Source organism: Electrona antarctica (assembly GCF_951216825.1).
Source record: "Electrona antarctica genome assembly, chromosome: 8".
NCBI lineage: Eukaryota > Metazoa > Chordata > Actinopteri > Myctophiformes > Myctophidae > Electrona > Electrona antarctica.
In genome coordinates, this window is record NC_136789.1 from 28,814,565 (window position 1) to 28,837,850 (window position 23,286).

At 42.6% G+C, this 23,286-nt stretch overlaps 1 protein-coding gene across 1 annotated transcript; it reads right to left on the reverse strand.

Annotated features, from left to right (window-relative positions):
• Positions 1-4,130: 4,130 nt before the first annotated feature.
• On the reverse strand, positions 4,131-4,486 carry LOC306928338 (fasciculation and elongation protein zeta-1-like; the record flags this gene model as incomplete). The annotated part of the gene is made up of 1 exon (XM_079508371.1): positions 4,131-4,486. The coding sequence occupies exon 1, from the start codon at positions 4,467-4,469 to the stop codon at positions 4,131-4,133; it is 339 nt and encodes a 112-aa protein (XP_079364497.1). The 5' UTR covers positions 4,470-4,486.
• Positions 4,487-23,286: the final 18,800 nt, after the last annotated feature.

Below are 23,286 nucleotides of genomic sequence, written 5' to 3' on the forward strand. Positions count from 1 at the left end.
ACTATGATGGGTGAAATGCGTAGGGATGCCGCCGATTAATCGATTTTCCGATTAATCGATTTTCCGATTAATCGCCGGAGTCTCCGAAATCGATTTTAATATATATATTTTTTTAATAGCCAAAATATAGGCTAATAAGTAAGGCTGCATGATATATTGAACATGTACCTTCATCAGAGTGGAGAATATAAGTATAAATCAAGTTGAGCAAAGCCACTCTTCTCTGCCCCTCTCTCTAACAGACGCAGTTAACGATCGCTTGTTAAGTGCCTGCCAGACAGACAATCAGATGAAATGAAGGCAGTTGTAGAGTAGAGTGTAGACTAGTGAACTGAACGTTTTCTGTTTATATCAAGTACTTCATACCAGCCCCTTATGAAACTACTTCTCCCCAAATCCAAATGGATTTCATTTTCCATCCTGAACGGCAGTAACTAGCATATGAGAACTGAGAAGATCTCCACAAAGGTTTACTCATCAAAACTGATTATAAAACTGTAACCATCAAAGCATGCACTTAATGGTTATTTGACCATGGCATGTGCATAATATAAAATCTTAAAAGTTTTTTTTTTTGGGGGGGGGGGGGGGGGGGGGATTTCCTCATTAAGATCAATAAAGAATTGGTTTAACTTTAATGGCTAAATGTTCCCAAAACTGCAAATAGTGTTTTTGATGATAATTGTGTTCACATTCTGTCTTCTGTGCCACGCAGGACAACTATGGAAAACAAAACAAATCTCGAGCAATTAGGAATGATGGTGAAATGGCAAAAAATTCTAAAAGTAACTGATTTAGTAAGTATATCTACACCGATTCAATCCTCTGTGCCAAACCCTATGACACATTTTGAGGAGGAATTAATGAATGAATAGGATGGGATTTAATTCTCGTATTTCACATTTGTTTACAAAACATAGGTGATTTCCTTTGCGAACAGTAATTTGTCACGGTTGTTAAAGTGATTCACGTGATTCTCCCCATGCTCGTAGGCCTTAGGGGTGTAAAAATCGATTCATCATTTCCAAAAATCGTTTTTTTCTTTTTTAATTTAAAAAGAAATATTGTATTTATTTTTCTGGTTACAGTTACAGGAGTTTTCACTACATGGTGTCTGTGATATGAAATGTAAGCTTACCCTAATCACAGTAAACATCATGTCTTCAGTCATTTTCAAGTTACTGTAGTCACTTCAGTTCAAGACTGGAGTAGATTGTGATGAAATCCTTTGTATTGAATCGAGAATCATTTTGAATAGAAAATCATTTTGAATCTGGAATTGTTTTTGAATCGAATCGTGACCCCAAGAATCGGAATCGAATCGTGGGACACTCAAATATTCACAGCCCTAGTAGGCCTACTGTAGAGTTGGGCTATTTTTAGCAACCCAGTGTAAGAATGTGAGTTTCCACTTCAGAGCCTGTTGTTACCAAATAGAAGAGGTGCTGGTTGTTGGCTGGTACAGAGACTGAGAGCCAGACAACCTAACAGCAAAGCAACCGAGGCGCGCACAAATTGTATTCTTGAATAATTCAGCATGCAGCCTGACTGTGGAGTGATCGAGTATAGGGTGGGGTCACAGTGCTTGATTGATGGGTTGTTTGTATTGTTGTGGTCACACCAATCGCTTGGTTAGGGTTATCTCGAACTAGACTCCTAGAGCAGTGGTTCCCAAAGTGGGGTCCGGGGACCCCCAGGGGTCCTTGAGGGAGTTCCAGGGGGTCCCCAGCTAAATGATAGTTTGGAACCAAACGGACCCTTATGGGTCTGTAACTCTGAGAGTTAAATTAACATTGATTTTACAATATAAATTGGGGTCCCAGAGATAGAAATGACATTAAATGAGAGTCTGTACTGTAGACTAATATGCATGTCAAACTGGGGGTCCTTGAAATTAAACGGGTTGAGAATCACTGAAAGTCCTAGAGCCGTAAATATCTTCTCGTATGGGGGTCCCTGGTATATCTTTTCTAATGGGGGTCCGCGGGATAATTGGTGTCATTTTGGGGGGCCTTGACATGAAAAAGTTTGGGAACCATACTGTCCTCGTGTTGTTTCGTGATAGTCCGTCTGTGAGGTTTAAATGTATTCGTTCAAAAAGTACCTACACACAATGTTACTGGTACTGAAAGCAGAAGTTGGTCACATGCAGTTTAGTGCTGGTAGGCGTACAGGTCCTCTGGTTTAAAACTAACTAAAACAAGTCATTGAATAATCGATTAGTTGACAGAAAATGTATGTAATATCATTTTTAGTAATTATCGGATTGTTCCTTTGCTCACATGCACATTTTTACTTAATCAAAATGTGAATGCTTGTATTTGTTTCATATTATGAAATGTATTTGACTGCTAAACATTAAAGTAATAGAGCGCCGAAAGTCTTGACGTCACTTGCTCATCCCCTGGTTCACGGAAGTAATTTCTCTACTATGGAGAATAACATGGGGTCATCTCATATAAGCATATAAGCATTGTGGTACAAAAATATGTCTCTGTATCATTTACGACCGTCAGTCACTCATATTTGATGGGCTACTTTGTGATGGTAAATAGTAATCATTAAGTAAGTAGCCTTGCAGAGCCATGAGGCCCACAGGGCAGGAGCCTATCTCCTGTTTCTGTAGCGTGAGGCAGCTTGATGTACAAGTACACCCCCTGGACATGACGCTAGTATGTCGCAGGGACTTACCCCCAATCCAACCCTTGATGCTGAGTGTCAAGCAGGGAGGCACTGGGTCCCTGAGTCTTTGGTATGACCCGGCCGGGGATCGAACCCCGACCTCTCAGTCTCAGGGCGGACACTGAGCTGGTGATAGTAATCATATTTGTTCAGTAACAGCAGGGGTCTCTCCCCTGCAGGGGTCTCTCCCTTGGGTGTGTCATAGGCAAAGAATTTCAGTAATGTTTACAATTTCAAAAATGTCAAATACCAGATCTACAAGCTCACAATGCATCATGATACAATATGTTGAGGTTGGCCTGCTTGGCTATTTTCTCTATTCATCGTACAATGAAGTGAATAGGTCTTATTACAGTATGTGGTTCAAATAAGACAAGATGCGCTCTCACTTGAGCAGAGCGTTTCTGCTATAGTGCTATAACACAGAATCAGGGTAAAATGTCTTGTCACGGAAAAACCTCTCCCAAGACGCAGTCACTCTGGGACAGTGGTTCCCAAATGTTCTTCAGTACTGTAGTACCACCTGGTATGGATGTCTGTCTGTAGCCTTAAAGTCACAAATGCTGCAACAACTAAACATTTGTTCAAAGATTGTTGGACAACCACTTCAGAGGCTCTATACATCCACGTATGATAACAGCATCCTAAGGTTAGCAAGGAATATCACCTCTAATACTAGCCATGTCTTGTATGGAGAGTATAGGTTGCTGCCTTCAGGAAGGAGATACAGTATGGTGTTCCAGCATACAATAAGGTCAGACTGAAGAGGTCTTTTGTCCATCAATCAACTCTGAGACTTAATCAGGATTTTGGCCAAGACTAGACTGAACTGTGGACATTGCTCTCTGCCCTTATGTTTTCTATGTATGTAACTGTATTTTATTTCTATTTTTTTGTCCTGTGTCATGTCAAATGTGTATATGTGTTGCATACAAGGCCGCTGGGTCGCAAAACGAATTTCAGTGCTAACTGACAAAGTACTATATCATATCATCATCATCATCATCATACTATAATTAGTCTGAATGTGTGTCTGAATGTCTGTCAGAAACGCTCACATAGCTCCACACTGCCTGCACCAAATCACTCCCACTTTTCACACATAATTGACCATAATAATATGGAGGTCTTAACGAAGCCCTTTTTCCAATTTAACAAATTATAGATTAATAATGAATTTATTAGTGAATTAAACCAAATAGAACCACACCAAATGAACCGTAACGGCTCCATTTACACTCTCACAGTTACATTACAAGTTAAAATGAATGGTAATTAATATTTCTGGGGGGCAATATCTCACAACGGGTAAGGACTAGTATATCAAATTGACACTAATTAGCCCGCCCAGGAACATTCTGGGAGGAAAAACGGGCAAGCACCGGGGTGAGTTGTCCTGGTGAGTTGTCCTGTATTCGGGAAAAAAGTACCAGACTGGCTGATTGTACTCACTCCTCGTCCTGCAGCCTCTCCTCGTCCTCCTGGTTCTGCACCTGGTTGCGTATGGGCGCCAGGCACTCCGTCTTGGTGTTGTAGTTGTGGAAGCAGACGTTGAGCTTCTCGTCAAACTCGTTGACCAGGTCCTCCATGGACTTGAAGCTCATCATCTCCGAGAAGTTCTCCAGCTCCGAGAAGTCCTCGCGGGTGATGGGAGCCAGTGGGACGGTGATGGTGGTCATGGCGGGATGGCCGAGGTACAGGTTGTCCAGGTCGTCGTCGTCGTCCGTCATCCGACAAGGCCGGTAGTCCTCGAACTCCTCATCCAGGCAGACGAGAGGGGCTTCCATGATTTCCCCGTCAGATTCTTATTGAATGGGAGACCTGGAGTAGAGCCATTAGTTAAAGAAACGTATGTATAGAGAGTATGCGCATGCATAAAGTGAATGGGAAATCGAGTGGCAAATCGAGTGACAAAGTGAGTTTAACATTGTTTAATGTTGTTTAATGCAATTAGAGATGACTTTTCTGTGTGGATGTATGGGCTGTCAAGGCCAGAAAGTAGTTTTTAGCCACTCAGTAGGCATTCCTGTATAACTTCCTGGTTTGATGATGATGTCACACGCATACCCTCTATAGTATAGAGTTTGCAGTTGTCACACTACAAGTCTTATGACTCCGTACTGGATGGTCTCTCCAATACTCGCCAGTTTACCAACTCGCCACGATTTAGTGCATTTTAGTTTTACTTCACCTTAATTTATATTGCATTGAATTGAGAGAGAGAGAGGATAGTTGTTTAGAGTTAACACTAGAGAAAGTAGGAATGCTAAAAGTTTAAACGCCAAAGTACCGAAACAATGTAATTCATTAGTAAACAATATCCTGAAATGGTAGGCCTACTTATCATTGGTATTCACATACTCACCTTTTTATCATTATCTAGCTGACCATTTAATTGCACAAAATAATTTGATCACTTTGGAAATTAACTATATGAGTTTGACATATACTACACTGATGAAGACAGCACGACAGCCTAACGATGAAGACATTGATGAAGAATATTCACCGCGGCGACTTGGTAAACTGGCGAGTTCTCCCTGTATCCATACATAGGCCTGTATAACTAAAGCATGTATCTGGCATTTCCTAAATTCTACCTCATCCGTCTCACTTGGGAGCAGGTGGACTGGCCCCATGATGTCTAGACAAAGTAGATGGAGCCACACGCACCATAAGGGGACCAGGTTCCCCAGGGAGCCCAAACCAGTTGGGCTCGCTGGGAAAGAACAGTTAATTAAGGTGTGCTGCTGGGATTTCAATGAAGAGGACACTAAGATTTACTGTCAAGAATGCTAGGCTAAAAACGGTATGGTCTAATTTTCTGTCAAATATATATCGGTGTAATAATAATCATAATAATGGTAAGACAACAAAGCAGTATAGAGTCTAGAGAACATTCCATTCCAATTCAGTGAGACTAAATTAAAGGAAAAAGAGGACATTCTCGTTAATATGGCTGGGAGATTAACTATGCTAGTCATTTATATTAGCTCCAGTCCTTTGCAGTGTGCTTTAATTTCTTCTGGATTAGGTGCATGCTCATTTACAGGCACACATTGTTTTTGAGGATCAAATTAGACATTAAAAGTGCTGGATCAGGAAAATAATTGTACAGTATGGTCATCATTTGCCAAGTATGTCATGTTACAGGTAATATAGGGTGTTAATAAAAAGAATCCTAGATAGCTACTGCATATTGAATTCACATACATTCCATGAAACGACACAAGGCAGCGAGCAGCCATGCTGCTGCTAGGGCCTGATACTGCAGTCAGACTTATGAAGGAAGTTGTGCTTGAGTCCGACTCCTGACGCAGTGTAATTACAATAGTAGTGAGGCCTAGAATCCACCCGTAATGCTTTTTGCAGAGTGGAGGCCTGGTGTGTTGTGGGCGAGGAGAGGAGCACAGTGGAGTCCATTTAAAACAAGCTTGTGTAAGGCCGTTCCTCCCCATCACACTACTCAGCAAAGTGCTACTGTACATCCTCTGAAGCCGGATGTTATTCTACAGCACTCTGTCCATCATTGACTTCCGTCTCTCACCTCCACTCCCTAGCTCTCCTCTGCCTCAGAGACATGCCTATTGTAGCTAGTAGTCATCCATGTTGGAGCTTCATCTCACCCAACGCTCGGCCTAATATCGTTAATTGTCTTGACAAGTAGGGTCAAGAACATTACTACATGCTCCATAAGTCCTCGCAGCAACGGCAACGAGTCGCCCCACTGTCTCCATTATGTGTCCGACTGAAAGCCTCCATCAGAGAACGTGACATTTTCCCCTCACGAAACGTGATGAATGAAGACATGGAAATAAGAGCATAATTTAACCTTGTCACAGCCGGGGGTTGCTTTGCATTTGTCTCATGGTTCCTTGAAAATGTATTCTACCATTCAGCAGGGGAACAGTCCTGAATTCAGTATTGCCAGAGAGCTCTTCTGCCAACCCCACTAAACCCAGGCCTATGCCTAAAAGTAGGTTGTTGTTAGGTAGAAGTGGAAGAAGGCAGAAAAGTCTATGATCAAAAACAAGGCATGAAAAGCAGGCATGACAGCAGGTTGTGTGTGTGTGTGTGTGTGTGTGTGTGTGTGTGTGTGTGTGTGTGTGTGTGTGTGTGTGTGTGTGTGTGTGTGTGTGTGTGTGTGTGTGTGTGTGTGTGTGTGTGTGTGTGTGTGTGTGTGTGTGTGTGTGTGTGTGTGTGTGTGTGTGTGTGTGTGTGTGTGTGTGTGTGTGTGTGTGTCCTTCATCAAGACTATACTGTCCCTGAGTTGGGGGTCTCCTCCCCCGTGAGTTTTTACTTTTGTGTCCCAGAAGGGAAAAAAGACCCAATCACAGAAGATCAACAGAGGTCATTTAAAGCAATAGAATCAAAGCTCTGTCCCTGTGTTACCTTGAGAGGACGACAGTCACAGTCAGATGTAAGTCAACAGCCGTTCCACTTTATATAGGCTACTGTACATACATTTTGATATATTTTCTTCTACAAATATTTCAGATTCGTATTTGTAAATGCCCAAGTATCCAGTATGGCCACATTGTGGTTCGTAGGAATTGAAGCAGATACAATTTTATGTCAGGATGGATTTGCTCAAACAACAATTTCTGTATGCGAGAAGATACTGTTGTAGAAAACCGTGATGTATAAAAACTGGATTTCTGCTCGGATGCAATAAGCTACAACCCTTGAGTATTAAATATCGGAGGTATTTTTTGTATTGTCCACATACATGCAAATAAAAATGGATCCCTCTTCAAAATGGGAATGTACGCTGCTGTGGCAGGAATGCAAAGTGTATGTCATCAGAGAGAGAGAGAGAGAGAGAGTGGGGGAGGGAAAGGAAGAAATGCAGGAGGATTGGGGTAGGAGAGATGGAGGAAACCATGGTTACGAGGCAGGGATGGAGGCAGATGATGCGAAACAACGGCTCAGGAGGAGCAGGGGAGAGAATGAACAAACAAACATGGATAGAGAGGCGATGAACACAATGATGGATGAACAGAAGGGCTTTCTGTCTGTCGACGTACCTGCGGTGTAGATTCCAGTCCGATATTATGGCTTGGGTGTTACGGACAGCAGCAGCAGTCGAGGCAGATCTTCTGCGCTAAGCCGCCCTCCACTTTAAAACCCACCGCTGAGCAGCAGTTGCGTTCATTCCAGTGAAAAGGGAAAAGGCAGATCACTGATGATGATGAGAGAGATGGAGGATAGCTACCGTGGTGTTGCGTGGTGGTTGTTGGTCTGTGTTGTTCTGTATCCCTGTCCCTCCCCTAGCCTTGTTATCAGTCCTCTCACAGCTCGTTGTTTTCCAATCAATAGGCAGCCTGCCCAGCTCACACAGAGCCTGCGCATCACCATGGCCTCCCCCCTCCCATCTCGCTCTTGTCTCTTTGTCCACGCCTCCTCTCTCCTTCACACCCCCCTCCTCTCTCTTCCACGTCTTAAGGCCGATTCACGCTCCTAAATCCCCTCAATATTCATGAGGGCAGAAAGGAGGGAGGTTAGGGGTTTATTGGTGGTGGGGGATTCCTGTCTGTGCCTACTTAAGTATATGATATCTTTAAAGTGACAACCTGCCTGCTTGCGCATCCCCAAAATAAAGGAAATTACATATATATTGTAAAATTGGATTCCAAATCTGATATAGCTTTTAAAAAAAAGAAAAAGAAACACACATGGGCTTGACAAAACATTGATGTGGACAATGTAATGTATGTAATGACAATGTAAGCAATGCAAAGGAGGACTTTGCATTGCTGTCTGTGTCCTGACACCTCCCTATGCCTAATCCCTAGTTTTAATCTATGGTTGCGCGCGCACGCACACACACACACACACACACACACACACACACACACACACACACACACACACACACACAGTGGCTCAAGAGGTAGAGCAGGTCGTCCAATGATCCATGGGTCGGCGGTTCGAATCCCGGCTCCTCCTGGCTACATGTCGAAGTGTCCTTGGGCAAGACACTGAACCCCAAATTGCTCCCGATGTGCTGGTTGGTACCTTGCATGGCTTCCGCCGCAATCGGTGTATGAATGTGTGTGTGAATGGGTGAATGTAATGCACAATCTATGTAAAGCGCCTTGGATAAAGGCGCTATATAAATGCACCATTTACCATTTACCACACACACACACACACACACACACACACAGGCGCACGCACACGAAGCACAGACACACGCATGTTTACATATTACCAGCATATGCGGGACGGTCATACAGTGAAATATACTGAGATCTGTCACGTTTGCATCTGGTTCAGACTGGGGCGATATGGACAATATCATAATATTTGATCGTGACATCACAAATTCTTTAAAAAGAAAAAGCTTCCAAAATAGTGAAGATAACAGATCTACAAGCTCACAGCGGGTCATATTGGGGCTATTTTATTTACAAAGTACAGTAAATAGGGTTTAAGGGATTAAAACCAGTTAAAGACACAACGGAATCAATAATAATTGATTGATTGAATAATTGCAATTCTGTAAAGTTCCAGATGATATCTGGTCTCCTGTCAGGATATTGATATAGTGATTTATTGCCCAGCCCTACTGTATGTCTGCAGAAAGTAGATGTTTCTGATAATGACGTTGCCAGTGTCTGTTTACTCTAGCCTGGCATGACCAGACCATCACTGAGAATTTATTTTGGGGCGGGAACCCCTTTTAGTGTTAGCATTATGTTATGCTTTAGCTATTGAAAAATCACACCCGTGTGAACTGAGTGGTGCAAGGTCTTATATAGCCTGATCAGCTGTGGTCTGACGTAATGTCAGTGACCATGGTAACCATGCTCACCTGGACACGTACACAGGTACACAAACATACAGACAAAGCTGGTTGTTGGAGTGGTTTGCACCACTCAGAAATATCAGATCTACAAGCTCATAGCGCGCCACCGAGTGACGCGCTACGAGCTTGTAGGTCTGATATTTTTGAAAAATCGAAGAACGACTGGTGCCCCACAACTTTTTTTTCTTTTTTTTTTTTGCACTGGCAGATTTGTCTGGATTCCAGGCTATGTTTACTCCTGCAGCATATTTACATTGTGGTGATTAATAGTTAGTATCTACATGAATTTATCTTGTAATTAGCATGAACATGAACTTTCCTGTGGCTTAGTACCTGGATGGAACAACAGTTATACTGTAAGTGAAGGCTCGCTCTACTCAGGGAGTCAAGGTGAGTCTCTGTAGCTGATGGGTGCAGATTATTGAAGATCAATGGAAAAAGCTAGTCGTTCTTCGATTTTTCAAAAATAGCAGACCTACAAGCTCGTAGCACGCCACTCGGTGGCGCGCTATGAACTTGTAGATCTGCTATTTTTCAATAGCTAAAGCATAACATAATGCTCCGCACTCTCTGCTCCGCACTCTCTTGTATAAGGTTTGAGTTTCTTTATTTCATGAAAACACATGCAGCAGCAGTCCAGTGAGTCCACCTAGAGAAACGAACACGTTTCGGCACTCAGGCCTTCCTCAGTGTTTCAAAACTCCTGGATGGTACATGGATGATGAAAATGCTAATAAAAGTTTAGGTCAGTGGTTCTCTAAAGTGGGGTCTGGGGACCCCTAGGGGTCCTTGAGGGGGTTCCAGGCTGTCCGCAGCAAAATCAGTTAATATAGCATCAATCGGTTTAACCAATTTAACCCCTATATACATAGGGCATTTAAAAAAAAAAGATTTTGAATACCGATATTTCTGAAACATTTGAGTCAAATCTTGTATGGGGGTCGCTGGCACAAAATATTTTCAGATGGGTGTCTGTGGCCAAATACACAATTTGTACAAATGGTTTGATTGATTGATTGAAATATTTATTAACAGTTTGCAGAATTACAGTACATTTCAAGCACAAACTCAATACAAAGACTGTTAACTGTGAGTGGACGACCCAATTAAGCATTACACTTGTTTACAAGAGGGTCCACCATGTTCAATTCATCAAAACATTTAGAGACGTACAAATAGACACTTCTATATAGTCAAAGAACAGAACAGGAATTAACACTCAGTAATTGTGTGCAGATTTGTCATACGATCTCTCCCTCTGTATCTGCCTTTTCCCCCCCCACTCTTGTGTAGGCTGCGTTTATTGTGCATCCTTCAGTTGTGAATTGATTGAGATGTTTTGTGGGGTTTATTTTTGGTTGTTCGTTGTCTTCTCGATCTCATGGAAAACAGGACAAGGCACACAAATAAAAATCATTGCCAAACAAAACAGCAGAGTTGACATTAGATTAGATTACATTTATTGTCACTGCACATATAGTATACAAATATTTTAACAATGAAATGAATAGTGGCGTCTAGCCAGAGTGCAATGCAGTAATGGGAATAAATACACGTTTGTTTTTGAATGTACAGAATGTACAGTAGTATATAATAAATAGTAAATAAGCAATGAAGTATAAATATAAATGAGTATGAGAAGAACAATATCCTGTACAAGTGCATGAAGATATAAATATATGCATACACACCCACCCACACAAGCCATAACATGCTATAGTGGTGTGAGCATGAGAGTTCAGATGGGTAGGAGGATGGGGGGACGGAAGGGGGTATTATTGTTCAGTGTCATTGAGGAGGGCCAGAGTTCAGATGGGTAGGAGGAAGGGGGTATTATTGTTCAGTGTCATTGAGGAGGGCCAGAGTTCAGATGGGTAGGAGGAAGGGGGTATTATTGTTCAGTGTCATTGAGGAGGGCCAGAGTTCAGATGGGTAGGAGGAAGGGGGTATTATTGTTCAGTGTCATTGAGGAGGGCCAGAGTTCAGATGGGTAGGAGGATGGGGGTATTATTGTTCAGTGTCATTGAGGAGGGCCAGAGTTCAGATGGGTAGGAGGAGGGAGGGATGGAAGGGGGTATTATTGTTCAGTGTCATTGAGGAGGGCCAGAGTTCAGATGGGTAGGAGGAGGGAGGGATGGAAGGGGGTATTATTGTTCAGTGTCATTGAGGAGGGCCAGAGTTCAGATGGGTAGGAGGAGGGAGGGACGGTAGGGGGTATTATTGTTCAGTGTCATTGAGGAGGGCCAGAGTTCAGATGGGTAGGAGGAAGGAGGGATGGAAGGGGGTATTATTGTTCAGTGTCATTGAGGAGGGCCAGAGTTCAGATGGGTAGGAGGAGGGAGGGACGGTAGGGGGTATTATTGTTCAGTGTCATTGAGGAGGGCCAGAGTTCAGATGGGTAGGAGGAAGGAGGGATGGAAGGGGGTATTATTGTTCAGTGTCATTGAGGAGGGCCAGAGTTCAGATGGGTAGGAGGAGGGAGGGACGGTAGGGGGTATTATTGTTCAGTGTCATTGAGGAGGGCCAGAGTTCAGATGGGTAGGAGGAGGGAGGGATGGAAGGGGGTATTATTGTTCAGTGTCATTGAGGAGGGCCAGAGTTCAGATGGGTAGGAGGAGGGAGGGATGGAAGGGGGTATTATTGTTCAGTGTCATTGAGGAGGGCCAGAGTTCAGATGGGTAGGAGGATGGAGGGATGGAAGGGGGTATTATTGTTCAGTGTCATTGAGGAGGGCCAGAGTTCAGATGGGTAGGAGGAGGGAGGGATGGAAGGGGGTATTATTGTTCAGTGTCATTGAGGAGGGCCAGAGTTCAGATGGGTAGGAGGATGGAGGGACGGAAGGGGGTATTATTGTTCAGTGTCATTGAGGAGGGCCAGAGTTCAGATGGGTAGGAGGAGGGAGGGATGGAAGGGGGTATTATTGTTCAGTGTCATTGAGGAGGGCCAGAGTTCAGATGGGTAGGAGGAAGGAGGGATGGAAGGGGGTATTACTGTTCAGATGGGTAGGAGGAAGGGGGTATTATTGTTCAGTGTCATTGAGGAGGGCCAGAGTTCAGCAACAGGAAAGAAGCTGTTCCTGAGCCTCAGCCTACTAGTGCGGGAACCAATAGTCATAAAGCGCCTCCCGGATGGAAGAAGGGCAAAGAGTCTGTGGTTTGGGTGAGAGGGGTCTTTCAGGATGCCTCTCGCCCTACGCATGACATCTCTGGCGCTGTAGATCCTCAATGGACGGGAGTTGGGTGCCAATGATGTACTGGGCAGTATTTACTACCCGTGGCAGGGCCTTCCGATCAGACACTGGAAGCTGTTATACCACACTGAGATGCAATTTGTCAAGATGCTCTCAATGGTGCAGCGGTAAAAGTTCACCAGAATCCGGGGAGAAAGGTGAGCCTTCCTCAGTCTCCTTAGGAAGTAGAGACGCTGCTGCGCCTTCTTGAACAGGATGGGACAGTTGAGAGCCCATGAGAGGTCCTCAGAGAGGTGGACACCCGCTCCACCACCGCCCCGTTGATCGGGGTGTGGTCACAGCGGTTCGTTCTCCTGTAGTCCACAATGAGCTCCTTGGTCTTCGTGGTGCTGAGAGCCAGATTATTGCCAGCGCACCACGACGCCAGGTGCTGGACCTCCTCCCTGTAGGCCGACTCGTTGTTGTTCATAATTAGGCCTATAACCACCGTGGTGTCGGAGCCATGCACAGGAACGCAGTCAAAGGTGAAGAGGGAGTAGAGGAGAGGGCTAAGCACACAGCCCTGTGGTATGCCGGTGTTCAGTGTCAGGGTGGAGGAGGTGTGATTATCCAACCTAACAGACTGGGGTCTATGTTGGTCAGAAAGTCCAGAATACAGTTGCAGAGTGTGGTGCTGATGCCAAGGTGGTGAAGTTTGGTGACCAGTTTAGAGGGGATGATGGTGTTGAACAGCATCCTTACATGTGAGAGAGGTGTTGGTGAGTTCCAGGTGAGTCAGGGCAGTGTGTATTCATTGCAGTGGAAATGGCATCCTCAGTTGACCTGTTGTGACGGTAGGCATACTGGTGAGGGTCCAGGGTCGGGGGGTAGGCAGGTTTTCAGGTGGGCCAGCCCAGTACCAGCCTCTCGAGGCACTTGGTGATGATGGGGGTGAGTGCCACGGGGCGGAAGTCATTCAGGCATGTTGCTGTGGAATGCTTTGGTACTGGCACGATGGCAGCTGTTTTGAGACGGACAGGAATGACTGCCTGAGACGGAGGGAGGTTGAAAATATCACAGAAAACTCCTGCCAGCTGCTCAGCGCATGCCTTCAACACACGACCAGGAATGCCGTCGGGGCCCGCAGCCTTCCGTGCCTTCACCCTACTCAGTGTGGTGTACAGAGTGTGAGCGGTTGGTCACCTGGTGGAACTCTGGTTTTGATGGCGGTCTCCCTGTTGTCCCGGTCAAAGCGAGCGTAGAAGTGGTTCAGCTCATCGGGCAGAGAGGAGCTACTGGTAGAAGGGGTGGAGTTGTGGGGTTTGTATGCTGTGAGTGCCTGTATGCCTTGCCACATGCGCCGAGAGTCAGAGTTGTTGAAGTGCTCCTCTATCCGCAGTTTATAGGCATATTTGGCCCTCCAGATGCCCTTCTTCAGGTTAGCCTCCTCCGTGTCACCAGCCCTAAAAGCAGCGTCTCGTGCCTTTAGCAGTAGTAGGCGGACCTCTGCATTCATGTTGCAGGAGTTGCTGAGACTATTGCACACATGTTTAACACCTCATGTTTAACTCTGAGAATGTACAAATGGAACCAAATAGACCCAAACGAGTTACAAATGGATTGAAGAACACTGAAGGATTTTGCTGTACACCTATTGTGTAAGATACACAATCATGCTGAAAAACACAACCAGATAGTCCTTGTAAGACATGTGAAGCAGATTCTGCAAATTATGCCTTCAAAATCAGTAGTTCTCAAACCTTTTCGTGCCAGTGACCCCCAAAATGATATGTATTTGGCCACGGACCGCAAACTGAAGATGTTTTGTGCCAGGGAGCCCCCAGATTTGTCTTAAAAAAATGAAATGTATTCTTTAAAATTAAAAAAGTTATAATATAACAGATGTGCATGTGTCTCCTGTTACAGGCCTAATGGTGTATTTTATTTTATTTTATATTATGTAATCTGCCTTGTAAGGATCTGGGGTGTATTAGTCAGTTCGGTATTCACTTGATTATTGTTTGCCAAACCGTCATGTGGGTTTATTGTCATTGTTTATGTAAACTGTAAAAAGTGTCCTGTAAGTCCATATGGGCGGGGCTTCTTCGGAAGCATGACACTTCATTAAAGAATCAATCAATCAATCATGTAAGCTTGCGGCGTGCCGCATACGCGGTACAAAGTGACAAAAGTATTGACGAATGACGTGCATCAATGGACACAAGTAACAACTAATTGACTTTGCTTTAGTGTTTCATTGCTTTTTACCAAAAGTCTAAAATGTTGAAATCATATGTTGTCACCTTGCTGTCCATTTTAGCTTTAGACTAGTCATTGGTTAGACCAGTCATTAGTCGTCGTACAACCTATCTCAAGCCCTAACCCTAACGCACCTAAACCTAACCTTAACCCTCTCCCAACCCTTAATCCGGTCGTCTTAACGCACCCCTCACCAACCTTAATCCGGTCGTCTTAACGCACCCCTCACCAACCTTAATCCGGTCGTTTTAACGCACCCCTCACCAACCTTAATCCGGTCATTTTAACGCACCCCTCACCAACCTTAATCCGGTCGTCTTAACGCACCCCTCACCAACCTTAATCCGGTCGTCTTAACGCACCCCTCACCAACCTTAATCCGGTCGTTTTAACGCACCCCTCACCAACCTTAATCCGGTCGTCTTAACGCACCCCTCACCAACCTTATGTCTAACCAATGACTAGTCTAATCTAAGTATGCACTCCAAAACCAGCCGAACAACGTTGTTATTCTCCTTCCTCAACACATGCAGGGGAAAACGGTCTGCTCTGGTAGAGAGGCCTCCCATCACTAAGGCAACCTCTCTCTCTCAGCTGAGCATTGAACCGATGCTCGTTGCCATGGTTATAAGTGTGAGAGGGGAATTAATGCACAGGGCAATCCTCAATGTTGATTTATACTTGTGTGAGTGTCCAGAATGTAACCAAGTGGACCCGTGGGGGTCAAATTAGTTACATTTGTACAATATCAGGGTTAAAGGACCACTTCACCACTTTTCAACCTATAAAAATAGGTCCTCACTAATAATCATGATAAAATGGCACAATTTTCTTCTACTCAGTATGTGTCTCATTGGAGTGCTGTGGGCACTTCAGAAAACCGTCCACCAGTGACATCATCGTTGGGCAGATCTTTTTTTAACTATTTATTTTACAAAAATGTTTAGATTTGTATTATCGTGAGAACGATGGCTTCCATTTTAGCATTGCAAATTTTCTGGACTAGAAAGACTGCAGTTTCTATTAGCTTGGATTCCCCATCGATGATGTCACTGGTGGACAGGTTTCTGAACTGCCCACAGCCCTCCTATAAAACACAGACAGATTAGAAAAAAATGGTGCCATTTTGTCATGACCTAGTATATGAAGATAGGTTGAAAAGTGGTGAAGTTTCAGATTTTCAGATTTGTTTGGGGGAAAAGTAGATGTTAATATTGATGGTGCCTATTTAATTCACCTAGCTCAACCTGAGACATGTTCCCTGCTGCAACTCCAGGAAACGGCCAGAAGATGGTGCTGGCAGCACTATTGTCTGTTGAGTTGACAGACTGGGGGTTTGTGTTGTCATGGTGAAGCAATGTACTTTATTTGTGCACTTGAAAACCCTTGAGAGACATAATTTAGTGTGATTCTCAGAAAACTGCAGTCAGTGTGGAGGGAACAAAATGGGGACATTATATATGATGCCAGATGTATGATAAATTCAACTTTAAATTCAGTTTATTTCATTCAACCACCAAACTTACTTAACAACCATACACATTTAAAACATGACTGCTCAATATACTCCTTATAATCTGCAATTCCTTAATAGTGATAAAATAATAGTATCCAAACCTGCCCTCTACTGGCCATATACTGTAGGTGCTTGACATACTCTTAGTAGTATGGAATGTACTGCTCAACTATGAACAGTAGCTAAATAATACTTGCAATGATAAAACAAATTGAATCCGCCTAGAATTTGACCGTGTTTGTCCGTGTTTGTTGTGCTTTAACACAAAATGACGCTTTGGTAGAGGTTTTGGCTGCATAGTTACAGAACCTTGATGTAACTCTATACACATTGACAATCCATCCATCCATCCATCCATCTTCAAACGCTTATCCGTAGTCGGGTCGCGGGGGCAACAGCTCCACCAGAGTGTTCCAGACGTCCCTCTCCAGAGCAACATTAGCACTTGACTTCCTCCTGGGGGATCCCGAGACGTTCCAAGGCCCAGTGAGTCGATGTGTTTCCTCCAACTGCGCCTTGGTCTGCCCCGGGGTCTCCTCCCAGTGCGACGTGCATCGAGGACCTACCTAGGGAGACACCCGAGAGGCATCCTAACCAGATGTCCGAACCACCTAAGCTGGCTCCTTTCCAGGCGAAGAAGCAGCGGTTCTACTCCGAGTCTCTCTCGTGTGACTGAACTTCTCACCCTATCTCTAAGGGAGATGCCAGCCACCCGTCGGAGAAAACTCATTTCGGCCTATATCTATATCGGCGACATATTGACAAGATATCTTCAATAGTTCCTCTGCTGATTAGAAATTAGTATTCAAAAATATCAAGTCTCCTCTCATTGCCCAGTGAAACAATAGTTTAAGGAACAGAAATATTACTTCAATCAATGTACAAAATATGACACTTTTCAGCATATCTCTTTTAATTCAAAGTAAAATATGAATATAAAATATGATTACATTTATGGACAGAAAGATAAAATACAATAAAGAAAGCAGGTCACAGCAGGCCTGGGTCCTAGCGGCAGGCCTAGCGGTCGAGGCACCTAGGCTGGGAATCCAGCCTGACAGCATGTCGCGGGTTCGAGTCCAGATCCCGACGACCCTTGCCACGTGTCCCCCCCCCCCCCCCCTCCCAATCCCTCACCCCCTTTCCTGTCAAAACTTCTGTTAATCAATAAAAGGCAAAAAGCCCAAAACATATTAAAAAAAAAGAAAGCTCACAGCATTTACATTTTCATTTGGGTTCTGCATTTCTCCTATAGTTCCTCCTATAGAATTAAAACTGTTTTATTTGCTGTTATTTCGTAACATGTACGCAGTACCTGTCATGAATACTTTAACCCATTCTGGACGGGAACCCCTTTTGGTGTTTTAAGAATTATGTTATACTTTAGCTATTGAAAAATAGAAGATCTACAAGCTCAGCGCGGCACTCACGCGGCGCAAATCTTTGAATATATATATTCTTTCAGAGCGAACGTTTTTTTAAACTCAAATCTTTGCTTCTGGGGGGGTCCCTGGAACAAAATATTTTCAGATGGGGGTCCACGACCAGATACAGATAATTCTGGGGGTGGTTGACATGAAAAAGGTTGAGCACCACTGACATAGAAACATAGGTTCTTCAGAAAACTTTTCGGAGTTAGAAGGCTTTTCTTTTTTTTAAAAATCTGCCTCAGGTCTAAATGCGTTAAAGCTGTAATCCGGAATTTATTTCAATTAATAAAATGTAATTTTTATGTAGTATGTTAATACAATATAACTAGCACAGCTGCAGACGTCACAAGTGTTTTCCCTACTCTTCCCTTGAGAAATATAGACCCTGGTGTAGGGTAGGACCCCAGCCTGAACATTGGTAAATAATAAGCACCATCTCCCCTGCCAGACCAAGTAAAGTCGGCAGCAACGGAAATCATGCTAGAGACCGGGGTTCAAATCCCAGCTAAAATATGAAAGTTATGGATCCCAGCTTTGAATTTCGGTGAAGCGTCATTATATCAATGTAGATATCTTACTAAATACACGGGGAGTGGAGAGGAGGCACAGAAAGTCATTCCAGATGTTACAGTAGGGAATTGTCCTCCTCTTTACAGGCCTATGCAACACTTCAGCTCATTCTGAGGAACCTGCTGTGTTAAGAATCGTGCTTTTAGCTTAAACTCTGAGAGGGTACTACATTACTGTGTATAATTATGGTCCATCTCATAATGTCGTCAGATCATGGCTATCTTTGTACCAAGATGTCAACAAGAAAGGGCTTTAAGAGTTTCTGGAGCGACCCCCACGAGACATGGTGTGCTGTGTGCGTTTAATTCCTCTAACAGAGGTCCAGTTGTTTGTAGAATCTATGCCAAGGTGCACTAAGGCCGTTCACATTGGATCAAATCAACACAACATTGGTGTTAATGACATTTATGACAATTTGGCATTTAACCTGTACAATAGTCTCATGACAATAGAAGTTTCCTATTAGTACAAGGGTGGCAAAACAAATAATCTAAACATCATACAAAGCACGTATAGCAAGTATGAAACAAAATCATCTTAGGTTAAACCATATGAATGCTACAAATCGGCACAAAACAAGCTTGTCAGTTTCACACAAAAGTTGCAAAGCCAGGAAAAGTAAGAACGATTGGGTGAGAGCTAGGATTTAGGTTTCAGTGTGTCACACGTTGTACATTATATTGTGCGGTCCTTGAATTTTAAAAACAAACGTATTTCACATTTCGGACACATTAAATCTAAGCAGTAGCATTTGTAAACACATTTTTTGAATCGGTTTCTAGAGCTCAAACGTGTTTGACCAGAAGAGAAACAAAACAAGTGTGATTGTTGGGGAAATGAGCTGAGCTTAGCATTTCAGCTTTAGTACTAGGTTAATATTTATCCACTTAACCAGGGAATGGAGTCACTTTGTTTTCATACATTCATTAATTTTCCATAAAACTCGTAAGCTACCATTTCTGAGCCCATGTTAAATTATTCTTCATAAAAACTAACGCAACAACAAATTAATCTGCGCTAAGTGTTAACAAATATGGTAATAAGATGCGACAGAATTTCTCTACCATTGCACTGAAACAGTTTGGCAGTAAACTCTTAGGCACAAAGCTAACAAACCAGCATTAAAACATAATTACACTTTGGTATAAGATATCTTAAATACTGTAGTTGCTCCATTCATTAGAAATTGATATTCCCCAAAAAACTCAAGCCATTGACTTAAATTTCACAGTAAAATAGGTCACAAATATAAGGCACTCTTTTAGCACATAGACAAAATGCAGACTAAGCCGATTCTGTCAATATAAAACAATATATAAAACCCATCACAGCATTGTCTTTATTTCTTTTAAATAAAAGATATTGGCAGAATCTGTTTTGTTTATATGTCAAAAGAGTGACTTTGAGACTTGTTTCAGTGTGTAATGTAAGTCAATAAGGAGACTACAGTATTTTGGATATGAATATTAAATCCGTGGAGCAACTACTGAAGACATCGCACCAATATTCTAGCATGGCAAGGTAACGACACAAGCCAAACTTCCAACACAATGTAATTTAGCTTTAAGTAGTGGGAGACCTACAGTACAGTACATGCAAGACCAACAACAGCTTCATCAAAAAAAACTTACAGGAAAGAAATTTGTTTTATAATCCCATTCCTTATAAAGCAACAATGGTTTTAATACTGACCAGACAGATTTTTTTTAAGGCGATTCTCTGGGTTAGTGCGATAGTCGTCGTCGTCCCCCCCCCCCCACACACACACACACTTATTATCTAGTCAGAGTCAAAAGTGGAACTGGTAGTAAAAATAACAAAATGAAGGAGATCATAGTAGTCCACTTGCCAGAATGTGAACCCAGGCATGTTGAGTACACCAAAGTTTTATGTTAGAAATGTGGTTCCCGGACAGCAAGTAGAAACTTTTGTATTGTATTGGCACAGAGTGCCGCGCTATGAACTTGTAGGTCTGCTATTTTTGAAAAATCGTGAAAATGTGCCTCAAATCTTTGAATATATATTATTACAGAGTGAACATTTTAACTCAAATCTTTGCTTCTGGGGGAGGTCCCTGGAACAACATATTTTCAGATGGGGGCGGAGGCCAATTACATATCGTTTTTTTGGGGTCCCTGATATGAAATATTGAGCACCACTGATACAGAAACAAGGTTTTTCAGAAAACATTTTTTTAAATGTCGACGTCAGGCCTAAATGGGTGAACATGTCCGGGCTCACAATGGGGCTCTATGTCCTGGCAAGTAGACTATAGTGCAAGTGGGAATACTGGGGTGAGGGTGGCACTTTTCTGCTGGCAATTCATCCTCAACATGAAGAACCCCTATTGGCCACATTCATTATGCTGACGCAGCAGTGGCACCCAGTGGTGGGAAAAAGTACTCAAATGTTTTACTTAAGTATAAATGCTGCAATGTAGATGTACAAGTCTCGTATTAAAAATTTACTCAAGTAGAAGTACAAAAGTATTGGCATCAAAATGTACTTAAAGTACTAAAAGTACTCATATTGCAGAATGTCCCATTTCACAAGTTCAAAATGTGTACATAATCTTTTGAAAATAGCCGATCTACAAGCTCACAACGCGACGCATTGTGAGCTTTTAGATCTGCTATTTTCAATTGGCCAAAATATATAGGGCTGGAGTGGTTAATGGATGTTTTCTAATCAAAATTACAATCTCCAAAGTAACTAAAGTTTTCAATTAAATGTAGTGGAGTAAAAGTACAATATTTGGATCGAAAATGTAGTGAATTAGAAGTGAAAGTATTGGAAGAAATACTCAAGTAAAGTACAAATTCCTCAAAAGTGTACTTAAGTAAATGTATTTAGTTACTTTCCATCACTGGTGGCACCACTGACAAAAAACAAAACAAACAAAAAAAGAAAACTGACACATCTAACGAAGAGAATGCTGGTAAAAACATTTTAAATATATAAAAATGGAATTTGTACCAAAAAAATAAATACTCTATAATCATATCTACCGCTAATGGGGGGGGGGGGGGGACAGACAACACCATGGAATGTATGAAAATGTTTTAAGCATTGGTCTCATAAAAACAAACATCTAATCTTCTCATCTAATTGTACGACTCGGAGGGATTTTAAAGAATTTACATTTTGCAACTTGGTCTTATACTTAATGTAAGAAGTATCAAGCAATGGAAGAAAAACACAAAACGAAAGGAATAGTTTTTCAGCAAAAGAATAAGCAAATAATAATAAATACAAAAAAACCATAAACCATAAAACTAACAATATATCCTGTCTAAATTTCTGACATATTCCTTTTGTACTGAGATTACATTTCTGACATTTGCGATGCTTTTTGTTTTTTAACCCATTTTGGTGTTATGCTATGTTATGCTTTAGCTATTGAAAAATAGCAGATCTACAAGCTCATAGCGCGCCACCGAGTGGCGCGCTACGAGCTTGTAGGTCTGATATTTTTGAAAAGTCCTAAAAATGTGGTGCACATCTTTGAATATATATTTCCGAGCGAACATTTTTAACTAAAATATTGGCTTCTGGGGGGTCCCTGGAACTACATATTTTGAGATGGGGGTCCGCGGCCCAATAGAGATAATTCTGGGGGTCCTTGACATGAAAAAGGTTGAGCAGCTGCACCACTGACATAGAAACATATGTTTTTCAGAAAAATTTTAGGATTTAGAAGTCTTTTTTTTTTAATTGACCTCAGTCCAAAATGGGTTAAAGGTTCCGTTTCTGACTGCAGTTTGCTGGATGGCACTTAACTCCGCAAGCCAGGAGATTCATTTAATGGGTTAACTCCGCAAGCCAGGAGATTCATTTCAAGGAAAAAGGGACCCGTTTTAGAGGTACGCCCCTAAATGAATGTGTCTCATACATCCATCCATGCATAAATAAGAATCCCACACCCCGTGTCAAAGTATTTGTGAAACGTTCTTGGCATTCTGGGAGAACCAGCCGGGTGAGGTACTGTATGCCACTAAGGCAGTGTTAATTTGTTCACAATATTTTTAATTTGGTCTTAGTCTTTTGAATAACACACCATTTAGTCTTAGTCCTATTTAGTCTTCTGAAAAACCTTAGTCGACTTAGTCTTTAGTCTTAGGCCTCACTCAGACCTTTACAACAGATTGCTGTATGCTTGCTGTATATAAAGGGTGTGACACAGCTTGCCCCAATGAATTTCCAATGGGAGTCACATGGTCTGACACAACACTTGTGTTGTATGAGGGGGAGGGGCGCAGTCGAAACACAGCCGGAAGCCATACAACAGCTTGTAGTCCGAAATGTAGTCCTCAAACCATGTGACTTCCATTGGAAATGCATTGGGCACTCACAACATTCATACAACAAGCATGCATCAATGCTGCAAAGGTCTGAGTGAGGCCTTAGTCAGCAGACCTACAAGCTCGTAGCGCACCACTCGGTGGCGCGCTATGAGCTTGTAGATCTGCTATTTTTCAATAGCTAAAGCATAAACATAATGCTGACACCAAAAGGGGTTCCCGCCCAAAATGGGTTATTAATGCAATGTTAATTTTGCCAGAAAAGGTTTAGTCTTAGTCTTTTAGTCTTAGTCCTATTTAGTCTTCTGAAAAACCTTAGTCGACTTAGTCTTTAGTCTTAGTCAACAAAATTAACACTGCACTAAGGAGCGTACAATGCCAGGAGCTTTTGTCAAATACATGAAAAATTGTGAATCGTGACAATATATTAATGATGCTTTCCCCTGACTTTGCTAACATTATATCTGAGCTGTAAAGAGGCACCAAACCCCAGCCATTCTATATAATAAGTATCTGTGCAAGCCTAAGCATTTACCAAGAATTATTTG